Source organism: Leptodactylus fuscus, chromosome 3 (assembly GCF_031893055.1).
Source record: "Leptodactylus fuscus isolate aLepFus1 chromosome 3, aLepFus1.hap2, whole genome shotgun sequence".
In the NCBI taxonomy this organism is placed as follows: Eukaryota; Metazoa; Chordata; class Amphibia; order Anura; family Leptodactylidae; genus Leptodactylus; species Leptodactylus fuscus.
Genome location: NC_134267.1, coordinates 90,958,052 through 90,977,613, shown reverse-complemented (window position 1 = coordinate 90,977,613; position 19,562 = coordinate 90,958,052). Strand labels below are relative to the sequence as shown.

General features: G+C 41.9%; 1 protein-coding gene across 2 annotated transcripts in view; it reads right to left on the bottom strand.

Annotated features, from left to right (window-relative positions):
• Positions 1–1,372: 1,372 nt before the first annotated feature.
• The window catches only part of SLC2A12 (solute carrier family 2 member 12), a 50,180-nt gene continuing 31,990 nt past the window's right edge, over positions 1,373–19,562 (bottom strand). The window contains exons 2-5 of one of the 2 annotated variants that reach the window (XM_075267947.1): positions 18,083–19,399; positions 13,973–14,095; positions 10,262–10,394; positions 1,373–2,335 (exon numbers count right to left, since the gene is read on the bottom strand). In XM_075267947.1, coding sequence (XP_075124048.1) covers positions 2,251–2,335; positions 10,262–10,394; positions 13,973–14,095; positions 18,083–19,399 — 1,658 coding nt within the window. In that variant the 3' untranslated portion in view covers positions 1,373–2,250. The remainder of the gene's footprint in view (positions 2,336–10,261; positions 10,395–13,972; positions 14,096–18,082; positions 19,400–19,562) is intronic. The other variant, XM_075267948.1, reaches the window with a different exon arrangement.

The following is a 19,562-nucleotide window of genomic DNA, read 5'->3' as shown; positions in this document are numbered from 1 at the left end:
GGAGAGGGACAGTTAAAGGACCAGAGAACAGCTCCTGGGAGCAGGGAAAATTGGGATTACTCTGCTGGGAAGATTGGGCATTTTGGGAGGAAGGCTGACCAGAATGTTGTGTAGGAGGAGGAATTGAGGGCTTTCCGCCCCTGTGGCTTCACCGCGACCTTGCTCCCCAGCAGCATTCCCACGCCCCCGGCCTCGCCCATGGCCTCATCCACGTCCATTACCGGTAGCCTTGCGCATTTTTAGATGGTTCTCATGGTTTGGTGGGTACACACTGTGACAACCTGGATGAAGCGTATATAGCCTGAGAATTAGAATGTATATCCCACTCATTTTTTGTGGGTACACACTGTAACAACCTGGAGGAAGCTTATATAGCCTGAGAATTAGAATGTATATCCCACTCATTTTTTGTGGGTACGCACCGTGACAACCTGGATGAAGGGTATATATCTTTAGAATTAGAATGTATATCCCACTGATTTTTTGTGGGTACGCACCGTGACAACCTGTATGAAGCGTGTATAGCCTGAGAATTAGAATGTATATCCCACTGCTTTTTTGTGGGTACACACCGTGATAACCTGGATGAAGCGTATATAGTGTATATGGGCTGAGAATTTCTGTGTATACCCCTTAGTTTCGGGAGGGGGAACACACTGTTGAACCCTGGATTAAGCGTATATAGGGTATATGGGCATACAATTTCAGTGTATCCCACTTAGCTTAATCCCCACCGCGGAAAGCTGGGTTGCACGGATACAGCCTGGCTTAATTGCTGTGAATCCCACTTTAGCGTTTGTGGATAGACTCTGTGGCAAGCTTGTTTCAGCTTCTCCCTTTAGTGTAGCTCTTAAAAGAGCTGTTGTGCTTCTTCTTCTTTGCTATTCCTGCCTAGCAGAATCTTAAAACCTAACTAGTCCTCAGCAGATGTCTGCCTGTAACTAAATGCAAGCACAGAATGAATCGGAGCTGATGCCGCCTGTTCGTTTGAATCAGAGGTCACATCCTCGGCAGCCAATGGCTTTTTCCTAGTTTTTTCAATGCCTCCATTGTCATAATTTCTGTGCCACCTCCCCTGTGCTGTTATTGGTGCAGAAAAAGTGCCAGGAAAAGTGGAAGGGGAATCGAATTTTAAGTGCATTTGCAACGCGGTGTTTGTATCGAATCGAACATTGCGAACAGCGTGATGTCGATCTCTTTACAGCTTTGTGTAATATTTCTGTATATATGAATGACATAGTGAATATAACTAAAAGAGGTTTGCCTTAAGTAAAATAATTTCTTGAACTCAAAGACTACATTATTAAAGAGACTTTAATGGGAAAAAATAAACATAGTTGGAGACCTATTTAGGCTTAAATCACGTTCATTGATGTATAATGGAACTATCAGTTTTCTAGTGAAGTGTGTCAGCCATTGTGACACAATATAAACTTTTTTGGAAATTTCTTTTTATTGTAAAAATCTATTGCTTTATATTTTTTGATGACAGTTTTCACACTATAAGGGAGCCTTCACACGGAGTTTACACTTGCTCATTCTGAGCGTAAAACTCGTTCAGAGTGAGCGATGTAAAAAACAGATCCCATTGACTTGAATGGGTGCTGGCATTGAAATCAATGGGAGGCTTTTTTACCTATTCCTTTCAATGTGATATGCGCGTATTCCGGTGCCCATAGAAATCAATGGGATCTGTTTTTACGCCACTCACTGAACGAGTTTACTTTCAGAATGAGCGGAATGTAAACTCTGTTAGGGCTCCCTAACATACATTTAATGCAATGATCATCCTAGCAGCTAGGGTTGAGACGATCTTGAGATTTCAGGATCGATTTAAAATCTGATTTTCGATCATTTTCCAGCCAATTCCAATCATGATCGTGAAATTTGCTCGATCGCCAATCAGGATCCGATCTTTCCCAATCGCTCAACCCTACTAGCAGCATTATGTAGATAACAGTACTGGAAATCTTTGTATAGATCATTCTGCAGTCATATTGACAATGTAATTGGATTTCATTTATACAGCGTGGAAAGAATGACCCACATAGCATTTACATAAGGAGCTACAAGCCGAGTGACTGATAACTATGTTTTATTGTTCTGGATTTCATTTTTTTGCCCTTCATAGGTTACACATTATAAAGTAATATTTGTAGTTAAATTTCACTTCAGCAAGTACTGCAGATACTTCAGGTGGAAATTCATTGTGAAGCAGAGCGTCTACTTATTTATCACTCGGTATGACCTCTAAGTCGTGTTCTGAGAAAGTTCCATTGGCACCAACTTCTGTCTACTTCTAAACCTGGAGCAGAACAATTGGCAGACGTGACTCCTGGAAAAGAATTGAACAGTTAATGGCAGCAAAAATAATACATTTATTCATTGAAATCAGGAATTATGTAATAAGACCTAAAGTAGTGGTTTAGTAGTGTTGGTTTTTTTTTGTTCATGGTATTAATTCTTGTCAATTATCTATGCTATTTATTGTTCTTACAGTTTCCACAAGGGTTGTCATTCAGCTGCATGACAGTGGAAATTGCTTAAAAGTGTTGGCATATAATAAATATTTATGCCTAATATAGGTGATAAATTTGTGAGCACTGCAAATCAACCACCAGGGCAAGCAATGACTATGATAACGGGGGTCTCATTTCCATCACGTGATTACAGCAGTGGTCACGTATGCGTCCTACACCTCTGTTAAAGGGATTTTACCATTAAAAAACTTCTTTCTGTGGCTAACACGTCGGAATATCCTTTAGAAAGGCTATTCGTCTCCTACCTTTAGATGGGATCTCCGCCACGCTGTTCGTTAGTAATACCGTTTTTTACCGTTATGTAAATTAGTTCTCTGGCAGCGATGAGGGCGGGCCCCAGCGCTGAAAATGTGATGAGGACGTCCCCACCGCTGCCCGAGAACAGGATCCTCTGTCTTCTGCTGGTTCCTCCTCTACTTTCTTCAGCAGCGTCACCTCTGTCGGCTCTTACACTAGTAGAGCCGACTGCGCATGCGCGGCCATAGTGCCAAGCCCGCAATTGTGAGCATGCGCAGTCGGCTCTACTAGTGTAAGAGCCGACAGAGGTGACGCTGCTGAAGAAAGAAGGGGAGGATCCAGCAGAAGATAGAGGCGGCGCAGGATCCTGTTCCGGGCAGCGGTGGGGATGCCCTCATCGCATTTTCAGCGCTGGGGTCCGCCCCCATCGCTGCCAGAGAACTAATTTACATACCGGTAAAAAACGGTATTACTAAGGAACGTCGCGGTGGAGATCCCATCTACAGGTAAGAGACGAATAGCCTTTCTAAAGGCTATTCCGACGTGTTAGCCACAGAAAAGTTTTTTAATGGTAGAATCCCTTTAAGTATCTATGGGATAGACAGTGTTCAGTTATATTCAAAGGTCAAATAAAAATTAAGGAGAGTCTGTCAGCAAGAAAATCAGTGTCAGACTAATGACAGCATTGTAGGGCAGCTTTCATGCTTTCCAAACATATATTTCTTATTCTGAATTGCAGCTTCATTTTCATGCATTGTATTTTTATGCACATTAGCTTCAAAGGGCTCTTAGGGGTGTTCCTTCTCTTGCTGGGGCTTCACTCTCTACTCTAGGTAATTTCTGCCTACCTCCACCACCCCATTGCTTGAGTGACTTTTCCCACTTTGTCACACTTTTATCTGTAGTTAGGGGTGGTACCTGGAGTGAAGAGAAGCTCCAGCAGGAGAACAAATGCCCCTAAACTCATTTTCAGCTAATTTGCATCGGAATAGAATCCTGATTTTCATGACAATGAAGCTGCAATGCAGAATAAAAAAAAACACATCTTTGGAAAATGTAGAAGCAGCCATACAAAGTACTGGAATTATTTGAATACAGATTTTCTTGCTGAAAGACTCCCTTTAAATGCAGTAGTAGTTTTTATGGGTGAACACTGCTCTGTTCAAATGGACCCCTGCCCTGAGATTGGTCAGATACCCCAGGTGTCAGACCCAACAATCTTACAATTATCACATATGCTATGAGTAGCCGATAAATGTTTGTCATGGGCCAACTGCCAACTTAATAGACTTTACAGGTTTAGGTGTAAATGGTTTGTTCATGTTAAATGAACCATACTCATAGTATAAGTGTCAAATACTTTTTATTGGCTGCTTGCCCAAAGTATCATCATCACTTAAATGGAACTGACCTGCAATACCAAACCCAACCACAACCATATAAACGGCGCTGTGCCTGTGTAAACAATGAAGGAGATGGAGTATAATGTTACCTTTGAAATCTCACTACTCATATCACTTTGAAATAAATGTTCCCCGCTGTTCTCGCTCCTCTTCTCGCCTCGCTACCCCCGCCTCCCAGGTTAGTGTTACAGACCTAGGAAGAAGGCGGGGCTTGTGTCTTAGGAGAGTGTGGGTGGGTACAGAGCAGGGAGATGTGAGTGCATCACTCACATATCCCCTTCCAGTACCCGCCCACACTCTCCCAAACCATAAGCCCTGCCTTCTTCCTAGGTTTGTAACACTAACCTGGGAGGCGGGGGTAGCGTGGCGAGAAGGGGAGTGAGAACAGCAGGGAGTGGACCAGCAGCAGCGGATCTGTTAGGAATTTTTTTTTGAATTAGAAGGCTGTGTCACACTGTTTATTGGGTGAGCAAAACAAAACAAAAAACTTTCGGGGACAACACAGTGGTACAGTGGTTAGCACTGCAGCATTTCAGCGCTGGAGTCCTGAGTTAGAATCCCACCAGGAACAACATCTGTAAGGAGATTGTATGTTCTCCCCATGTTTGCATGGATTCTACAAAAAGACATACTGATAGGAAAAACAAATGTACATTGTGATCCCTATATGGGGCTCACAATCTTCATAAAAAAAAACAAAAAACTTTGAGCAATGAAGATTTTTAGATTAGCACAGGCTGTGAGATTTTGTTGAGTAAGTAAAAAACACTACGGCTGCATCACACAGTTGTTAGGTGAGCAAAAAAAAAAAAAAAACCTTTAAGAAACTGAGAATTTTCAGATTAGCACAAAATGTGACACTGTTGTTTGGGTGAGCAAATAAAAAAAAACCTTAACAAATAGAGAGTTTTTCAGATCACATTTCTTACTAACAGGACTGACTTTGCCAGTAAAAACAATGTGAAACACTCTCTGGCCAGTTACAGATCAAACTTCTCTATTACAAAACAGACTTAAATTTTAACAGACAAAACTAAATTATCATCAATAAAAGGGTTAAATGCCATTTGTCTGTATTACTCCAATAGTATGGGTCATACAGATCAGATATTCTCCCCCACTTTTATCAATGATTTCTATCACTATCTGCCTGTAATTGATTAAATCTGACTAAACTTTGTTCTACGTCTCCTACTCCAATGATTCTCTAGTTCTTTTGCAAGATTTGTTGCAGTTAATATTCTGTATTTCTGAAGAAAATAAAGCAATTGCTTTGGATCATGCAGAGAACATTAAACTGCAGGGGCAGATGGAGGGTGACATTAATCTGGAAACAACTAGAGGAGGACATTAAATTGTGGGTGTAGCTGGAAGGGGAAATGTCCGCCTCTAGTTGCCCCCAGTTTAATGTCACCCTGAAGCTACCTCTATAGTTTAATGCCCCCTTCAGCTGCTCCAGTTTAATGTCTCTCTCTAGTTGCTCTAGTTGCCTCTAGTTTAATGTCCGTCTCCAACTGCCTCCAATTTATTGTCCCCCTCCAACTATCCCTACAGTTTAATTTCCCCCTCCAACTGTCCCAGTTTAATGTCCCCCTCTAGTTGCCCCGAGTTTTAACTGGGACTCCAGGAGAGAGACTTCATATTGTGGGGCAATTGGAGGGGAACATTATAATGTGGGGGCATATAATGTACGGGTGACTGTAGGAGCATTATATTGTGTGGGGGCACTAAGAAAAATAGATGAGAATGGGCAGAATCAATGTAGAATTGGTGGAAGTAAATTTGCCACAACACAGATCACATTTTATCTCTCTTTCTGTCCTTTGAAAGATGGGTGGTATGTGTAAAAGATTGATAAGAATGCATATACTGGTTTATCCCATAAGCTGTAAGATCTAGCAAAGATACAGAAAGAAGCAGTTCCCTATATTACTTTCAGTTTAATAAGAATGAGTCTGAGAAAAAGAGAAGTGAGCTGATGATGGGAAAAGAATCTATACAAAGGCAAAACAAGTACACAAGTGAGCAGTGGCGTAACTAGGAATGGCGGGGCCCTGTGGCGAACTTTTGACATGCCCCCCCCCCCCCCCGACCGACGCCGAAGACCTCAACTGACCCCCTCCTACGCATTCCTGCGCGTTCTATTTTGCCTCATAGTGGCTCCTGCACACAGTATTATCCCCCATAGAGGAAGATGAGACTCCACAGACTGTTATACCCCAAATCATTCCCCCCACCCCCCCATACCCACCACTGACACCCCCGACCCAAACTCCCCACCCCCGCCCCCACTTTACTAGCTTTGGCAATGCCAAATATCTATTCGGACGTGCCAATAAAGCTTATTTGATTTGATTTGACTTGATTTAGTGGCCCCTGCACACAGTACAGTATTATCCCCAATAGTGGCCCCTGCACACAGTATTATGCCCCATAGTGACCCCTACACACAGTATTGTACCCATAGTGGCCCCTGCACACAGTATTATGTCCCATAGTGGCCCCTGCACACAGTATTATCCCCCATAGTTGCCCCTGCACACAGTACTATGCCCCACTGTGGACACCCATAAACAATTATTATACTCTGGGGTCTTTTAAGACCCCAGAGTATAATAATTGAAGACTCGGGGGAATAAAAACATAAAAAACCACTGTTTCTTACCTGTCCCCGGTTCCTACGCTGTCTTCTCTGCTGCCGTCCTTCTTCTATGACGTCGGACGTCACATGACCCAGGACACAGGCCGGGTTCATTTGACGTCAGAGAAGTCAGAAAGGACATCAGGAAGAAGGCCTGGCAGGATCGTGGAGAGGTAAGTAACAGTGTTTTTTATGTTTCTTACCTCTCCCGGTCCGCCAATCATTATATTCTGGGGTCTGAAAAGACCCCCCGAGTATAATGATAGCAGCGGTAGCGGCTGTCACCGGGCCCCTAATGTCCCGGGCCCTGTGGCAGCTGCCTGTGCTGCTATGGCGGTAGTTACGCCACTGCAAGTGAGCTATATGTAGGGTATGTGCGAAGAAATCTCCCAGCACATTCTCATAATTTATCCATGAGCCCCAACTTGCTAGTATATGCCAAAAAGTTTCCTTTTAGCACAGACTGGACTGATATCTTTCAGCACATCTGCTTTTTTCTGTATAGAATACCACAGTAGACTATGTCATTCTATGCAGAGGGATATAGAAGAAAAACCTACAAAGTAAGTTACGTATTACTATGGGAGCATAGTGGATACCTTGTAGCAGTATCTACATATATGTGTTCTGTATAAGGCATATGTCTGATTTCCTCAAGTATGTGCCAAAGTAAAGTACACTTTGATTGCTGCCAGTCCTATCGCCACTGTTATCTATTGTACCTGTCTGCAAGTGCCTGCCTGGAGACTCTCGTCTCTTCTCTATAAAAGAACTTTAGAGACAATTTCAATGGGTATGCCAGCAATGACAATCTTCATAATAAAAAAGCTTTCCATAAGAGTCGTAATTGACAGTTTCTTCCCAACCATTAGTGGTTGATTCTTATTACTTTGTTCTTTTCTCTTTTCATAGACTTGCATATGGCAGTGACCTCATAGGGTGTTATAAAGCGATTATGACTCTGACATTAATTAAATAAGAGTGATTCATTACTTCGGGAAGTTTGCAGCCACTGCCAAGTTTTCACATGGTTAGCTACAAGGTGCAAAACAACTACAAATAGTACTGAACTTTGGAGAAATGCAGTGCCAGAAAACTGCGCTCCTGTTTACTGCCGTCACATAATAATTGACCATGAAGCAGATGAACTATTCACTAGCACACATATGTTAATATTGTTCAGTAGATCTAATAGTCATGTATTTATATGTGCCTGAGCAGTAAGAAGACTGGCCAGAAGTATGTTAGTCTTAATCAGCTCCTGCCCTTGTGCTTAAATTCTTAATATGATTCAGCATAAGTAATAGCAAATAGTTGGGCTGAACTGACCTGCCCCCTCCACACCCATATCCACTCGTACTTTTTTCCAGGGTCTTTGCTCCCTTTATACTAGTTGGTCAGTAAGTTAGTTTACGTGGATTCAAAAGTAATGGGCAATGTAAAGGATGGACTTATACTTTGACAACTTTTAGTTTTGGCTCAAAGCACTGTATAATAAAACTTCCACAAACCTGTGAGTGAAACTACCCTAAATGGGCTAAATGATAAATCAAAAGATTGACCATTGCTAGACATTGTAATAAAATACTGCAAGAAGCTATACTTACCTGTCCTGTCCCTCATAAGTCTTCCTCCCTGCTGGGCTTTCTTTACTTTACAGTAGTGCTGATGTGCTGTATAATCCATGATAATCCATGTCACCACTGCAACCAGTCAGTCAGTGCCCTGAGCGGTATTGTGGCTCCACACAAACACATACGGTATATTGAATATGTTTTTGGTGAATTTACCCAGTCTGCTTATTACATAGCAGCTCATTGGTGCTTAATTTCCTGCTACAGTTAATTTCCAGGGGTTAATAGCCCTGAATATCTGCCCCGTCAAATAGGGCCTTAAATCTATAAAGAGATCAAATTTATCATTATGTATTAGATACTATTATCAGTAATCCACATGGCTTTATTTAAGGGGACGTCATGTCAAACCAATATACAGTGAGCCAGTACTAGGTCTAAATATATACATGCTAGTTATAACCTAAATATATGCTAAATACATGCTAGTTATAACTTAAGGTCACATACAGTTGTGTAAGGTCCGTGCATTTCCCAGACAGAACCCACACTTCTCATTTGTGGGTGATGTGCTATCCATACATGAAAAGCAGATCAACTTTTTTGTTTTATTTTCCATATTTTGTTCATCTCTAGGACTGTGAATAATGGATGACAACTGCTTTTTTTTTTTTTTCCACAGACCAATAGAAGTTCATGGGTGTAAGGCAGCTATGAAAACAAAGGACATACTTGTGTTGTTTAATGAACACATTAAAGGGATTCTACCATTAAACATTTTTTTTTGTGTGGATAAGACATCGGAATAGTCTTTAGAAAGGCTATTCGTCTCTTACCTTTAGATGTGGTCTCCACCCCGCCGTTCCTCTGAAATACCGTTTTTTACCGGTATGCAAATGAGTTCTCTCGCAGCGATGGGGGCGGGCCCCAGCAGTCAAACAGCGATGAGGACGTCCCCACCTCTGCCAGAAAAGTGCCTCCAAGCGCCGCCTCCTTCTTAGTCCGCCGCGTCATCTTCAATGTTTTCCGGCGCAGGCTTGTAACTTCTAGCAGAGCAGAGCAGACTGCGCAGGCACACAGGTCACGGGAAACTGTCCGCTTGCACAGTATTGTTAGCGGCCATTTTCCTGTGGCCTGTGCGCCTGCGCAGTCTGGTCTGCTCGGTTACGAGCCTGTGTCGTAAGAAGACATTGAACATGACGCGGCGGACAAAGAAGGTGCGGCGCTTGGAGATGCCATCATCGCTGTTTGAGCGCTGGGGCCCGCCCCCATCACTGCGAGAGAACTCATTTGCATACCGGTAAAATCGGTATTTCTGAGGAACGGCGGGGCGGAGACTTTCTAAAGGCTATTCTGACGTCTTATCCACAAAAAAAAATAAAGTTTTAATGGTAGAATCCCTTTAAAATGAATGGATATTTATGGAGGGCACCCTCCGTACATTATATGTTGAGGTGTTAATAGTACCTAAATTGATCACTAATAGTTGAGTCTACAATAGAGAATGGAAGTAATTGCCGATAATGAATTAAATTATAGTACACAATTCCAGTTTGCTGCACCCAAAGCCATCCATTATATCCCAAAGCACAACCATATGTTAGATGGCAAAATCATAAATCTGCATTATGTCACGGTATACATGATCACAGGATGTACATACTGTATAAACTAAGTTTTATGAGTAATGAAAACATGTAAATATCACATGATCTGTTGTAAGAATATAATCACTTTACATGAATTATTATAATCTATCAAGTGTGTGCTCTATAGATACAAACCACTGACATAAACCTTATAAGAGAAATGTTTATTTCAGATTTTTATGCAGTTTCATTCTAAATAAGAGACAATCAAATGTACCTGTTTGCTAATTCCATTGAAATTTCCTCCAAAGACCTTCCCTTTGTATTCGGAACAAACATTACAACAAACAGCAAAGATGCCACGCTCATAATAGCATAACTAAAAATCATCAATGGAAGGCCAAGAGTCTCTGTTAAGATTAAAAGCAAAAAAGGGAGAAATTATTGAACTGCCAAATCTGTAATCCTGTTTATAGTCGAGTAATCATTAACACTACTTGTATAGAGAAAGAAAATGTAATTCTATTTAACCAAACTACTTATTCATCCAAAAGTTAATAACTAATATAAACAGGAGATCAGAAACACCTTCTAACTGTTCCTTTTGTTAATATAAAGCTAAATAGATGTCAAAACAGTCGGCAAAGGGGTTGAACCAGGGGCGTAACTACCGTAGAGGCAGCGGAGGCGGCTGCCACAGGGCCCGGGCCATTAGGGGGCCCGGTGACAGCTGCTACCGCTGCATTTTTTTTTGGTTTTTTAAATAGGCAGTTATGGGCCCTATTTACTTGCCGATCCTGGCAGGGCCAGGATCGGCAAGTGACACTGCGGGCCCCACAAATACTATCATTATACTCAGGGGTCTTTGCAGACCCCCGAGTATAATGATTGGTGGACCGGGAGAGGTAAGGGAACGTAAAAAATACTGTTACTTACCTCTCCACGATCATGCCAGGCCTCCTTCCTAGTTGTCTGACGTCTCTGACATCACATGAACCCGGCCTGCTTCCCGGGTCATGTGACGTCCGACGTCATTAAAGAAGGACGAGAGTGGCGGCCAACAGCATAGGAGCCGGGGGACAGGTAAGCAACTAGCAGTAAGTTCCTTGCCAAATGGCAAGGCCCCTATGAGGTAATGGAAAAGATAGGGGAAGTGAACTACAAGGTTCATCAGCCAGGTAGGAGAAAACCTGAACAGGTTTATCATGTAAACCTGCTAAAGGCATGGAAAGACAGAGAGAGTCTGCTTACAGAAAGGTCTCCCCACAGGCAGTAGTTGGGACTACAGAGGTAGTAGCAGGGGTAGGCATATCAGAGACCCTCACAAAAAAACAGCAACAAGAGTGCAAAGAGTTTGTAGCTAGGAATACGGATGTGTTCTCTGAGCAACCTGGGCATACATCTCTAATCAAGCATGATATTGTTACTGAGCCCCATGCGAAAGTGCGGATGAGGCCTTAACGGGTCTCCGAGGCTCGCCGACAAGCCATTTCAGGGGAGGTGCAGAAAATGTTATAATTAGGAGTCATTGAGGAGTCCAAAAGTGTTGGCCAGTCCCATTGTTCTAGTACCCAAACCAGATGGGACATTGCGTTTCTTCAACGACTGCAGGAAACTAAATGAGGTTTCTAAGTTTGATGCCTACCCCATGCCTCGAGTAGACGAACTTATTGAAAGACTGGGAGGGGCTCAGTACTTCTCTATGCTTGATCTCACTAAGGGATATTGGCAGGTACCCCTGACAGATAGTGTCAAAGAAAAGACTGCCTTTATCACCCCTGAGGGACTTTTTCACTATGTCGTGTTACCGTTCGGGCTCCATGGGGCCCCAGCTACATTCCAATGGTTAATGGACATAGTGTTGAAACCTCATAGAAACCTCAGCGTATCTGGATGACATCATCATTTTCAGCAATGACTGGTAGAGTCATTTGTCTAGGGTACAAGCTGTAGTGGATTCTTTGAGAGCAGCCGGTCTGACTGCCAACCCCAAAAAGTGTGCTTTGGGGATGGAGGAGACACGCTATTTGGGGTATGTGATTGGCCGTGGAATAATCAAACCCCAGGTCAACAAGGTCGACGCTATCCTGGAATGGCCTCGACCTCTGAGCACCAAACAAGTTAGGTCATTCCTGGGCATTGTTGGGTATTACAGGTGGTTTATACCCAACTTTGCCACAGTATATGCTCCCCTGATGGACCTTCTAAAGAGTAAAAGGTCCGTTGTGGTGCAGTGGAATGACCAGGCCGAAAGTGCTTTTCAGGCGCTAAAGGTGGCCTTGTGTGGATTGCCTGTCCTAATTATACCCAACTTCAGGAAGGGAGTTTGTGGTCCAGACGGATGCGCCAGATGTAGAGCTGGGAGCTGTCCTGTCTCAGGAGGTGAATGGAGAAGAGCATCCAGTCACCTACCTGAGCAGGAAACTCATGCCAGCAGAAAAGAACTACAGAATAGTGGAGAAAGAGTGCCTGGCCATAAAATGGGCATTAGAGGCCCTGAGGTACTATCTGCTTGGGAGGCAGTTCCGTTTAGTGACCGACCACGTGCCCCTCACTTGGATGAGCAGGACCAAGGACAAGAATGCCAGGGTGACTAGGTGGTTCTTGTCACTTTAGAACTTTAGGTTCACAGTGGAGCACAGAACTGGGAAACTGCAAGGCAATGTGGATGCCTTGTCCCGAACTTATTGTTTGGTGGCTGGAGTTCACTTCGAGGGGTCAGAACTGAGGGAGGGGGGGTTATGTGAGAGAGTGAAGGGTGTGGTCTAGCAAGACAGGTACATTCCAGCCAGACACCTAAAGGGTGTATGCTGTGAGAAGGTGACAGGCAGGGTGCTGGAATCTCGCTATATCTCCCCCAGGTTTTTTACGTTATGTGTGGTCCAGTGCGGGTTTTGAGTAGCCCTCAGCTCCAGGTGTCCTTGGCTCATTACTGGGCCAGGAAAGGTTGCAGATTCTGCACTCCAATGCAGATCCATGGAGAGAGAGGAGGTGTATGGTTCTGTCCTGTAACCCTGAGTCTGGTGAGACAAAGTTGCGCTTGCTTTGTTCATGTGGTTGATAGTAAGACACACGTATAGTGAGGTTAACATTTATGTTTAGTTAGTTGCTCAAATGAGCAGGATTTTATTTTGTTTTTGCCTGGAGTTAAGGCTGTATTTTGTTTTGCTTACTATGTGCCTGAAGTCAAAGTTTATTTATTTTCCTGTTGTTTTTCTAAATAAACCAGTTTGCTGCATATTTTGTGTCCCTGTCTTTGACTGTTTGGGTCTGCACCAGTGCTTTTACCGAGCGAAATTCCCCACAATATATATATATATATATATATAGATATATATATATATATATATATATATAGTATATATATATCTGAGGATATGGAATGTCCTCTGTAACTATTCAATATCTTCAATGCTATACAGAAGACAGGTTGTGAATTAGAAAGTAGAACTTTATCCCAATTTCTGTCTGTGTGTCAGATAAAGGTACTTTTATGAAATGTTTGAACAATGTAAAACTTCATTCACAGAATCTTTCATATAATGTTTTATAAAAGTATATAAACCATCTTTGATTATGAAATGAGGTTTTTCTCATTTCAATTATACTTTATGTATAAAAATATACAGAAGACCTCCTCATTGCCCAGACCAAATTTTTCTGTGACGGATTTTTAGTAGAATATCGTCACTCCTTGGGGAGAGACCACCATGGAAGACAGATTTGCATATTCTTCCCATGGATTTTTAGTATTCATACTAGATATCCTCTTTGAGAAGACCACCTCTCTAGAAGACCACTTTTTTCATGCAATTTTGGGTGGTGATGTCAAAGAGGTTTCCCTGTATTTGCAAAACGAAAGCACCACTTATAGCAACACAAATTGTGAAAATGTTAGAAATTGTGATTGGTTGGTAAAGGTACCGCTTCTAGTTTCTTAGGTAATAGTTAAATGAAGTCCACAATTAACTATAAAAGTTATCCTCACCGGTTAGTGTAAGAAATGTCAACGAGATGAGAAGATTCATGCCCCAGTTCATGCTACTTGTTATTGCAAAGGCCCGGCCTTTTATCCCAGCAGGAAAGATTTCACTCTGCACTAGCCAAGCCACTGGAACACAGAAATGCTTGAATGTTCACTTACTGACTGATAACAAATGAGATGATCGTGAAAATTGTGAGAAAAAGAAAGCAACACCTAAAACAGACTTAGTAAACTTACACAAAACGAAAAGAAGCACAGAAGACAAAAAAATCCAAAGACATCACTAAAAGCCAACAGTAGACATCACCTATGGTAACATTACAATGTTTTTCAATTATTATTTTTTTTTACTTTTTTTGAATAATGAAATACTTAATACTATACCTAATACCTAATATTATAGTTAATACCTTAAAATTAAAGCACATAGCGAAACAGCTTAAAAAAACGCATTGAAAAAAAAGTGGTGAAAATGGATCATGTTTTCTCATGCTGCATTTTTCATTGAGTTTTTGCTGTGTTTTCCTCTGTGTTATTTTTTCTCACAATGCACTCTTTTCGGAGAAAGCAAATTTTCTGCTACTATTTTTTCCCACAATCTGTGGATAAGATTAATAAAATCTAATTTGCTTCACCGCTATTGTGAAACACAGTATTTTTTTCTGCTTCTTTTTCCGCAGCAGCAAAAAACAGTTTGGATGCAGTGGGTTAGTCCAAAGCCAAAAGTAGATCCGTATGACCCGTAAAAAATGCTATGTGTGAAACCACCAGTAGTAAGCAATTGAAGTTATTCTATTGCCACTACCCTACCCTTATTTTTCTCTTTTTGACGGTAAGTGAGGGGGGTTGAGCAGCAGTTATCCTAGCAGCAGGAATGCTTTCAATCTCTGGCAATATGTTTGTCCTGTCCATTTATACAGGTCAAGCATCCATATCAGGGGTGAACCATGGGTTTCTACCGCCTGAGGCAGACATGGCGGGGCCGAGTGGAAGGGGCGGGGCGAGTGGAGGGGCAGGGCGGAGCAAGCGTCTTTAGCAGGCAGAGAGCAGGCAGGGAGAGGACCTGCTCTCTGCCTGAGCGTGAGGGGTGACCGCTGAAGCAGCGCTGCTCCAGCGGCCTCCCCAATCCACCGCTCAGTGACGGTGACCCTAAGCCAGTCCTGGACAGCTTGTCCTGGACTGGCTTAGGTTAGCAAAAATGCCGCCCTCCCCGGGGCCCTGGCATAGCGCCGCCTGCTGCGTTCGCTTCAGGTCGCCTCATGGGAGGTGCAGCGCTGATCCTTATGCATTTGCAGTGGTCACCACAGCTTAAAATAAATAGAGACTCAAGACCACAACGCAAAATAAATTCAGACCCTAAAATAAAATCAGATCTTACAGACCAGACACGAGAATAAACTATGTACAGGTCAAATTCCAAAGTGTTTTCAGACACCTGACCAAAACTCAGAACAAATACAGAAACTAGATAAGATCCCAAACTGAAGTTTTCTGCCCCTCCTCATTACAGCAGCATGCAAAACATGCAAAAAGAAGTAGGTAACTGCAGTCAGTATGTGGCACCCAGAAAACTTACTGTCTCCTTTGGAAGCTCTCCCCGTCTCTTGTGAGTCTCCTACACATTCTGTGAGAGTAGTTTTGAGTATGCTATACATGAACATTTACTAAAGTCAGTTTCAGCATTCTATTGTAAACTACATTGTTGTACTTAATGTCTTGAGATATCTATCATCATTTCTGAAGAACTGACTAAGGCTCCGTTCACCAGAGACAGTTTAATGACAACAGATACCTTCCAGACCCCATTATAGTCAATGGGGATCATCAGGCTATATATGTAACCACTATTTTAGTGGTCCGCCTATCCGACGGACTAGAACAACCGACAGCTGATGTTATTGTGAACATAGCATCATGTTGATCTTACTAAAAATTAGCTAGTGACTCATCCTTCCTTTACTAACTGTCCCCAGGTTTGCCCTCTTTTTCCTTATCCCCTTTATCTTCTCCCCTTCCCTGCCTTCTTCTTACTCTTCTCCTACCCTGCTTATGCTCAACCACACTGCTCCCACTGCTGATTGGGGAGACAATTGGCTTTTATAGCTCAGACCTTTAGCAGTCTGTATATGCTGATATTCCTGATGTGGAGTACTTCAAGGGGCTCTATCAGCAAAATTTTGCTGTATGACCCCACATTTGCGTGAATAGCCTTTAAAAAGGCTATTCAGGCACAGCTAATCTTATTTTAAAGATTGTAGTTCTAAGTATCCCTTAGAACTACGCAAGCATGCGCAGTACGCTCGCGAACGTCTTCACTCCGGAAGAACAGAAGATGAAGGCGGAGAAGAGCCAGGACAGGAGGACGTCGCTGGAAGAAGAAAGAAGAGGGAGGCAGGATCGAAGATGACATCGGATCGTGCACGACCGCCCCCCGTGCATGCAAAGGTATGATTTACATATATGTTTTTATAGTTTTATTTTAAAACGGGAGCAGGGTTTAAAATAAGATTAGCAATGCCTGAATAGCCTTTTTAAAGGCTGTTCACGCATATGTGGGGCTCATACAGCAAAATTTTGCTGATAGATCCCCTTTCAGGATGTAGTTCACATCTACAGGTACTGCTGTACTAAAACTTATATGAATAGACACTATCTTGTTCGGACTTGTGCCTTTTACAATTTGTTACATCAATTTTCTTTGACACTATTGTTTGTACCTTTGCCTTTTTTAGATTTGTTATTTCCAACAATGTATATTTTTGGCTGTAAAATGTAAAAACTCAATAAAAAAAACCCCTTGAATTAAAAAAAAAAATTAGCTAGGGAAATCAGTTTTAGGCAGATGTCACACACATTTTTGTGACTGTTTTTTTTCACCAGGTTTTTTTTTTTTAAAGAAAGCCACTGTTATGTACAGCTCTGCAGTCAGGTGCAATCAGTTCAGCTAATTGTAGTTTGCGGATGAAGGCTCAAATATTGTAATTTATCTCTTTATGTAAACTTAAATGTAACTGTAAGTCAATTCTTTCCTGCAGCATGGAAGCTTGTTTGTCTCTCCATACCTGTGTAATGTAATATACATTTACTGTGCATCTACATTTATATTAGACTTCTAGTAATCATAATAAATAAGCACTCATGGAAATGCAAATTATATCTATTGAGATACTTCATAGTGTCCTCTACATCAAACAGTCAAAGTTTACCCTCCTGCTTGCTGAGGAATACAGGAATTGAGAAGAAGAGACTGCAGGCAAAGCTGCTGAAAAAGGGAGATGGATGAACCCCTTTAAAGGGATTCTACCACTAAACCAGCATTTTTTCATCTCTTACCTTTAGATGTGGTCTCCGCAGCGCCATTCCTTAGAAATACCGGTTTTAACCGGTATGCATATGAGCTCTCCGCAGCAATGAGGGCGGGCCACAGTGCTCAAATGGCGATGGGGGCATCCCCACTTCTGCTCGAGAGCTCTCTCCATCTTCAGCTGCAACCCCACCTCTTCTGTCTTCCGTCTTGGTCCAACTTCCAACGCCTGCGCAGTACGCTCCTGTATTGAACTACAAGAGCAAAAGTGGCCTCCCAAAATGGCCAGCAGCCATTTTTGGGAGGCCGCTCTTGCTCTTGTAGTTCAAAACAGGAGCGTACTGCGCAGGCATCGGAAGTTGGACCAATAGAAGAAGACAGAAGAGGCGGGGTTGCAGCTGAAGATGGAGGCATCGCTGGAGAGAGCTCTCGGGCAGCAGTGGGAACTCATTTGCATACCGGTTAAAACCAATATTTATAAGGAACGGCCCCGCGACCACGACCGCGACCACGTCTAAAGGTAAGAGACGAATAGCCCTTAAGGCTATTCTGACGTGGTAATTAGAAAAAATGTTGGTTTAGTGGTAGAATCCCTTTAAACAAAAAAAGAAAACAGAATTGATGTAAAATGGCCATTAAAAATTGTGTCTAAAAACTGAACATAGTTTTGTGAATATGTTAGTCATTCTAATGTATTTCCCAATCCTTTCTAATCCACTTCTGCATCAAAAACTAGCACAAAAACTTTTTTCTAAACATAATAGTATTATAGTTATTTAGAAGTATAATCTATTGGTGAAGCCACTTACTTGGTCCTAAACCTATAGAGAATGCTGCTACATAGGAGAGCAGGCTAGCCAAATACAGCCATTTCATAAATACTGGAACATCTTCTTCTTGAGGTCCTTTAGAGACTATTGAAGTCATTGCAGTAGTCAAATATCCTGATTTTGTATCATTTCTTAAAACATTAAGTAAAGATGGTCTAGTTGATGATAACTGGTGGAGCTCCTTCCAGAGAGACTCATTACTTTTGGATATAGTCTCTGGTTTATAATCATAGGAGTCCTCAAACGACTGGTTTAGTTGTGAATTGATTTTACAAATACTATTAAAATTAACATCAATGTTGAGAGTTATTATTCCCATTGTAACCAGCGATGCAGCCATGACAGTTGACCCAATACAAAGAAAAGTCTTACTTCCTATTCGATCAACAAAAAATGTTGCAGGGATTGTACTGATCACTTTTACAACTCCAATTCCAGTAGAAGCAAGGCTAGCAGCTTCATTGCTTTCATAGCCAACTGACTTTAACACTGTTGAGGCATAAAATAAAATATTGGGTTGCCCAGTAATTTGCACAAAGAAACTTAGTGCTAAACCTATTAATAAACGAGCTCTCATGTTGTCCCTTGAATAGAATAAGTCACAAAAGTTATATTGGTATTCCGCTTTAATAGAAGATCTGATGGTTGTCAGTTCCTCAGTGGTTTGTGAAGTTGCTCTGAGTTTTTGGAGAACTTTACCTGCATCCTCATCTTTACCCTTCATGATCAGAAAACGAGGGCTCGGTGGGAGAAAATACATACCAATGGCTTGTAAAGCAGCTAAAGGAATGATGAGTCCAAACATATACTGCCAACCATTGGCAACTGTTGCAAATACATAGTTAGAAATGTATGCCAGTAGAATGCCAACAACAATCATTAGTTCATTTAGAGATACCAACATTCCTCTCTTGTGTTGAGGAGCAATCTCTGCAATATAGACACAGGTTGCAATGGCGGATAATGATATGGAAATACCAATGACAATTCGACCTGCAATAAGGCTTTCATAGGATGAAATGGCGATTAATAGGAGATTGGCAAACACAAGTAAACAGGATGTAACCATGATTGCGATTCTCCTCCCATAGTAATCTATAAGAAATCCTCCAACAAGTGAGGCAAAAAGTGCTCCAATGAGTAGTGAACTCACTACTATTTCCTGCTGCTGACATGTAAGTTCTAATGAGGTGCGTAGCTGGAGAAGGGCTCCCGAAATAATTCCCAATTCATAGCCTACAAGTAGTCCACTTATTGCCGCTATCATCGATGACAGAATAATAAAAAATCCACATCCTAAAAAAGAAAAAAAAACATTTAGTTAAATAAAGTAATGACATTTACCTGAACATAATACAATCTACAACTATATCATTTACAGTCCTATGAAAAAGTTTGGACACCCCTATTAATCTTAATCATTTTTAGTTCTAAATATTTTGGTGTTTGCAACAGCCAT